This window comes from Tupaia chinensis, unplaced genomic scaffold (genome assembly GCF_000334495.1).
Source record: "Tupaia chinensis unplaced genomic scaffold, TupChi_1.0 Scaffold000046_3, whole genome shotgun sequence".
In the NCBI taxonomy this organism is placed as follows: domain Eukaryota; kingdom Metazoa; phylum Chordata; class Mammalia; order Scandentia; family Tupaiidae; genus Tupaia; species Tupaia belangeri.
The window spans coordinates 6,116,743-6,123,471 of NW_006159504.1; the positions used below are offsets into that span (position 1 = coordinate 6,116,743).

At 46.8% G+C, this 6,729-nt stretch overlaps 1 protein-coding gene across 2 annotated transcripts in view; it reads left to right on the forward strand.

Annotated features, from left to right (window-relative positions):
* The window catches only part of ATP6V1H (ATPase H+ transporting V1 subunit H), a 137,909-nt gene extending 134,585 nt beyond the window's left edge, over nucleotides 1–3,324 (forward strand). For both annotated transcript variants that reach the window (XM_006140886.3, XM_006140887.3), the window contains one exon: nucleotides 2,783–3,324. In XM_006140886.3, the coding sequence (XP_006140948.1) occupies nucleotides 2,783–2,843 (61 nt within the window). In that variant the 3' untranslated portion in view covers nucleotides 2,844–3,324. The remainder of the gene's footprint in view (nucleotides 1–2,782) is intronic.
* The last annotated feature ends 3,405 nt before the right edge of the window (nucleotides 3,325–6,729 follow it).

Below are 6,729 nucleotides of genomic sequence, written 5' to 3' on the forward strand. Positions count from 1 at the left end.
CGTGAAGACATGGCCGGGAAGACAGCAGCAGAGGGGGCGGAGGAGGCTGTGGCGGGCATGTCTTCAGTCCTCTGCCAGCTCAGCTCCTTGTGCTCTGGCTAGTGCCCTCCTACCTCATCCCTTCTGGGCGGGGTTGCTTCCATGAAGGAATCCCACGTTTCCTCCACCTTGAAGAATTCTCTGCTGTCTCCTATCAGTTTGGTCTGCTTTGGCGAATGGACCCCCCTCAGGTCTCTGGAAAGGAAGAAGCAGAGGGAGCGTCTCGTGTGACCAAGTCACAGGGACCCTGTGTTCACAGAGTGCTCACAGCCTGAGCGCGGGTGGCTTTCCTCACTGGTCGCACTAGCTTCTGGGAGACTTGCACTTCAGGTGTGGTCCTTGACGTTGGCCCTTCATCCAGAGAACCCGCTGCTGCGAGGGAAGGTAGCACGATGTCTTCGTGTACCCTCCTGTAACGTGGCTGAGGAGCCACACCAAACGGCCTCATGTTCAAAACGCGGTATTCGAAGACACTCTTGAAGCTTTCTTTTTTTTTTTTTTTTTTTGAGAGGTTTTCACTATAGGGCGCGTGCGCTTCCCAGACAGAGAGAGACATAGAGACAGAAAGCAAGAAATCACCTCTCAGGGGGAATGGTCACGCCGCAATCCCTTCTCCTCCATTCTCCTCTCAGGATCTTGGGCACGCACGCACACGCGCCCGGCGTGAGTTCTAAGCCACCGGGTCCGGGATGCGAACCGCGGTTGACTACATGGGAATCCAGCGACATAGCCATTACACTAACTGCTGGTTCCCTCTTGAAGCTTTCTTAATTCCTTGAGTGTGTGCAGGGAAACGTATGCAGTGGCTCTGTACGTGCAGGTCCTCGTCTGCAGAGCTAGCCAGCTGCTGGTGCTGCCAGGTCACACCCCGTGTTACGGGACTCCCTCAAAGAGAAATGTTAGAGCCAGCAGGTGGCGTTGTGGTTAAGGTGCTTGATTCCCACATGGCCAACTGTGGTTCAAGGTCTGGACCCAGCAGCTTGAAAATCATGACATTTGTGTGTGAGGGTGTGCCCAAAATCCTGAGAGGAGAATGGAGGAGAGGGATTGCAGCATGACCATCCACCCTGGGGTCTGATTTCTCACTTTCCTTGTCTCTGTTCTGTCTGGTGAGCAGATGTGCTCTATGGCAAAACCCAAAATAAAAAAATCAAAGAAGTTTCCTTTTCAGTGTGTCTGACGCTGAGATGACCTATAAACACCCTAGAGATAATTTACAGAATACGGTATTACGGTGCATAGACTATGTAAAACACGGTTTTATGTAGAGGACTTGAGTGCATGCAGATTTCTGTGTGGGTGCTGGGGGTATCCTGGGGATCCCCCACCAATACCCAGGGATGATTGTGTGTAAGATAAGCAAATTCCAGACAGCTCCATGGTGTGGTGGTATCGCCCTGCTCAAGAGAAACTGGATCCCACATGGCAGCTGTAGTTCGATTCCTGGCCCAGTCCGCCTGAAGCACACAGGGCACACACGAGTGCCCAGGGTCCCGTGGGCTGGAGGAAGGGGTTGTGGCGTGCCAGACCCCGTGCAGGGAGCTCGTGTCTCTCACACACTCACATGCGTGTACTCTAGCATGAATAAAGAAAAAAATAAAAGATGTGCCAATTTTGTAATAAACATCTCCATCCCCACAGAAAGCAGAACAAGCCAGACCTAGGCAGTCACCCGTGTCCCTGTGTGCAGGCTTTCCCAGGGGCGGAGCTTCAGTAGTGGCCGTGAACTCTTGCCTTTTCCTGTCTAATAAATCCAGTTGATAAAATGGCTTTCATTTTAGCCTTTGCATAAATTAGATGTAACTCGTTTATTTGCTCTTGGTTGTAAATAAGATCCCTGTTGTCTAAATTATGTTGTGGTAGTCTCTAGTAACACAAGAATATTATATACTTTAATGGGACACCCAAAACAATTGAATCAGTTGCAGGAACTTTCCTATGAGAATGAAAAAAAGACCGTAATGCATTTCCACATCACAGGAAGTGCAGTCCGTGAACACTTCTCGCGGTCCTGGGAATTGTATTCACCTTCTTAAGCCTTTGGGGTGGGGCACATCTGTGTCCACATCCCCTACACTTGGCCGGCCTTCCCTCCCTGCCTATCCCTAGTGCTTGTTGTCTGTCTTGCTCCTGGCCTCAACCCAGCCCAGCCCAGCTTGGCTTGTGGCCATGCGCACGTGCCTGGCCCCAGGGAGGGCCCTGGCCATGAACCCAGGACTCCCATTGGGCCGGCCTGCAGAGCATTGCATTTACCACTGTGCCACTGTGGGCCCCAGGTTGTGATGTCAGTTACTTGTGGTGGCGATTATTCCCGTGTGCTCTTGTGTTCATCCCCGGGCATAGATACGTGTGTTTTCTCACACAAGGAGATTTATTTTACATGTGTGAGGTCACATGAAATCATAATTAATTTGACTTTTTAAATCAGATTGCAGAAGAAATAAGCAAGGCCTTTATCTAAACAGGAAAACAGAATTCCCCGAGAAGACAGCACGTTGCCTTGTAATCACGGGCCTGTGCAGCCGGCACTGAGCTGCTGTGTGCCCAACTTGGCCGTGGCCGTGCCGGCAGCAGAGGCATAGGGTGCCCGACTTGGGAAACAAAGTGGAGTTGTCTAGGACTGTTTTAGTGATTAACTGTTAGATGTTCAAGTAACTATATATGGCGGTGTATATTGTGCTTCTGTTTTGAAAGTGATTCTTTGTCTTTTAAATTCTCTTTGCTTTGTCACTTTTTATTTTAGGGAATACCTTGGCAAGCAGCTGCAGTCTGAGCAGCCTCAGACTGCGGCCGCCCGCAGCTGAGCCTCGCCGGTCCGCCTTCCTGACCCCAGACTGCGGCCGCCCGCAGCTGAGCCTGTCCACCTTCCTGACCCCAGACTGTGGGCCGCCCGCCCCGCAGCTGAGCCTGTCCACCTTCCTGACCCCAGACTGTGGGCCGCCCGCAGCTGAGCCTCGCCTGTCCGCATTCCTGACCCCAGACTGTGGGCCGCCCGCAGCTGAGCCCTGCCCGCCTGCCTTCCTGACCTGGGACAGACCCCTGGGGTGAGAGCCTCCTCCTTAGAGCAAGCATAACTAATTTTAGGTTTACTTTTGTTTCTTCTGTTGTGTAGCTTTTCCTGATGTTAATTTCCAAAAGAGAAAGCCTTTGCCCTTTGAGTTGTATAAAATGTAGGTGCCTTCTGTGCCTAAGAACAATGTTACCGTTACATTTGCCACTTGTAATTTCTGTATTTATTGTTCTCTGGAAATGAATGTAGTTATTAAAGGATTCTCACTCCAGGTATGTTCCTCTCTTTACTTGGACTGTGAACAAAGTCACCTCTTGACCTTTTTCAAACTAGTTGGGAAAATAGTTGCAGAGTTGTGAAAGGTAAATACATTTTAGAAGCAGTCTGCCCCTTGCCCTCCCCTAGCTGTCTGCCTGCCTCTTCTGTTCCCTCTCATCCGTCTACATGTGCACGTGCGCACACACATGCACACATTGGAACTTTTACTTAGACTTAATAATAGTTAGATAGCTTTAAAATTTTTAAATAATTTTTAACATGATGCTGTGGTCCAAAAGGTATGCTTAAGGAGCTCAATGGAAAGTTTTAGCTTTAGGTTCATTTTAGTCACTGATGTCCTATACTTTTATCCTTGTCTTTTAAAACTTCCCGTTTGTTTTAATACGGTTTGGCTCATTATTGCCCATAAATACACCCCACCCTTACTCTTGGAAGTGCAGCCCCTGGCAGGGCACGTGTGGTGTGCAGACCACTTGCTGCCCAAATTCGACCCGTTTGTTCTGTAACTCTCAGCTGACCTAGCTAAGCCTAATTTTTCATTCATTTTTACTTTGTCATTCCTAGCATTCTTCGAATGTTGTGTAAGTGTGATGAGGCGAATACGCTATTTGGATAGTTTTCTCTGCTGTAGCAAAACAGGCACAGGATCCGTCTCCTATTTAAAAAAATTCAGAATCTGGGGGCCAGCAAGCGGCATAGTTAAGGTGCTGGACTCCCACGTGGTGGGCCACGGCTTGGGTTCCAGACCTGGCGGCTTGAAACTCATGCTGGGTGCTTGTCTGTGTATGCCCCAGATCAGGAGGAAAGTGGAGGAGAAGGGATTGTGGCCTGGCCGTCTGCCTGGAGGTTGATTTCTCACTTTCCCTCTCTCTGTCTCTCTTTCAGACAAGTACATGTGCCATATGGCAAAAACCTAAAAAAAAAAAAAAATTGTTTGACTGTGGACATAGAGATCGCATGGACTGTGTTAGCGTGCTGGCTGAACCCACTAGACAGTGGGTTCACGGGACTTGATTTCTCTTAAAGGATTTGTTTATCTTGTAGTTGCCACAGTATAGGTAGTCTGATCGAACAATATTTCTGTGTTGTTATTAGGTCATCGATAAAGTCATGACGTAGTTTTCTATACAAAAATGTACTACGACTTCTGACAAACCAATATTAAAAGTTTAAAATTAAAAAATTCTTAGACCTAGGGAACCAGCAGTTAGCGTAATGGCTATGTCGCTGGACTCCCACGTAGTCAACCACGGTTCGTGTCCCGGACCCGGTGGCTTAAAACTCACGCCGGGCACATGTGCGTACGTGCCCAAGATCCCGAGAGGAGAATGGAGGAGAAGGGATTGCGGCGTGACCATCCCCCCTGGGGGGTGATTTCTCGCTTTCTGTCTCTATGTCTCTCTCTGTCTGTCTGGCGAGCGCACGCGCCCTATAGCGAAAAAACCTCTCCAAAGGAAAAAAAAAAAAATTCTTAGACCTAGACATTTTTATTTCAGAAACATGGAAAAACGCAGAGCTGTTCTCAGTGGTAATTACAGATTCTGCATTAAGAGATCGGATTTTAGGGCTGGCCCCTTAGTCTAGTTGTTAAGGGAGCCAGATGCCCGATGGCCAGCCAGGCAGTTTGGACAGTTTGAATCCTGGCCCTGGTGACTTGAAAACACATGGTTCGTGTGTGTGTGTGTGTGTGTGCATGTATGTGTGTGCACACGTGTGCATGTATGCCTGACAAGATACAGAAGTGACAGAGGATTACAGCTTGGCCATGCCCCACTGGGGGCTGCCTTCTTCCTCCCTCTCTCTCTAGTGAATCACACACCCTCTGGCAATTAAAGAAAAAAAGATTAGTTCTCATATTAGTGTGTTAATGGTCTATAAAGTGATGACACTTTCAAGACACAATTTCTAGAAGTTATGGTAACCACAGCCACTGCAGTCTGCTGAATTCCATGAGAACACATTTATCCTTTGATGTTACTGGTTCCAATTTTAGTTTGATTTTGCACAGCCCTGGAGTTCTGGTTGAAATGATTCGGGCTTTGACTCCCAAGAAGTGCTTTCGTACACGGAGGCAGTCGCAGTACTCCTGCGTCATGCTGTAACTGTTACACCATGGATTAAAGTTAACTGTCTCTAGGTTCCTTTATACTCAGTTTACAGAGTTTGTAACAATTACAAAAGAATTACTTTTTTTTTTTTTTTTGCTTAGTGTTGTTTTTATTAATATTCAGTGATTAACTTCTCCATAAACTTTAATACCACCTACATGTTCAGTTAAACTGCAGACACCTAACCAAGTAGACTGAGACCTTACAGACCAAATCTAAGTAGTAAACGCTTATAAATCTAAGCAGGGGTACAGGTACAAGTATTAGAACCAATGCTGTTAAGCATTTTTAAACAAACAAAACAACCCAATTATTTCAAGTGTGTTGCTGCACATATAAACTCTGACATCAGTACTGCAGCACTGAAACGTCTCCTCATCGTCTACTTATTTTTACATCTTCCTTGATTGTGTAAGCACTCACCAGGAGAACGAGGACTGGGCATTTCAGGCCCGCTGGGTATCTGTCACACAACCGTGGCTCAGCTGGCAGAGAACGTGGGAGACCAGGAGTCCGGGCCTGGGTGTGCCGTCCCCAACAGTCCAGCCGTGGATGGGGCACATCTTCCAGGGAGGGAGAAAAAGGGGTCAGGGTTTTGTTTTTCTTCTTTTGTCAGTGGAGTTTTTAAAATCCCTGTCTTTGGCTGGGTTCTAATCCATTTACCTACATGCCATTTGTGTAACCCCCTTGGAGGGCCTTCCCTGTCCTGGCCGTCACTGAACCTCACGCCATGTACAGTCCCGTTCAGTGCTGTCCGCCCCTCCCACGAGCAGGCAGTCTCTCCCCATTCTTTCTTTTTCAGTTCATATTTCAAAAATTTATCACAAACTGCATAATGGAGTAAAAACCTAAGTTGAAAATGTACCTCTTATAGGCTGGTTATTAATTCAGATATATACATGGATTCTCAGCAGACTGACTCAAATAATACAGAGCCAGATCTTTTAAAATACAACTACGGAAAATAAGAAGCCTTAAAATATCACAACAAATTTGCAGAAATATTACAAACCATGAGAAAATGTTTTAAACGCAGTAATTTCATGTTGTTTTTTTTCTATCCTAAGATCCTTTTGTGCCTTGTTGATCATCAGTGTGTTCTCAATTCGTCAGAAATAATTTCACTAACGGTTGAAATATATTGGGAAAAACTTAGGGTAGAATTTAGGTGTTTATTGGATTTCTTGTTGAGGGCATAATAAGCGCCACAGAGTTTAACAGGAAACCCAACCAAATAAGGCAATTTCTAAAATACCCATTAATAATTTAAGTAAAAATCTGAGCAAGTATGTA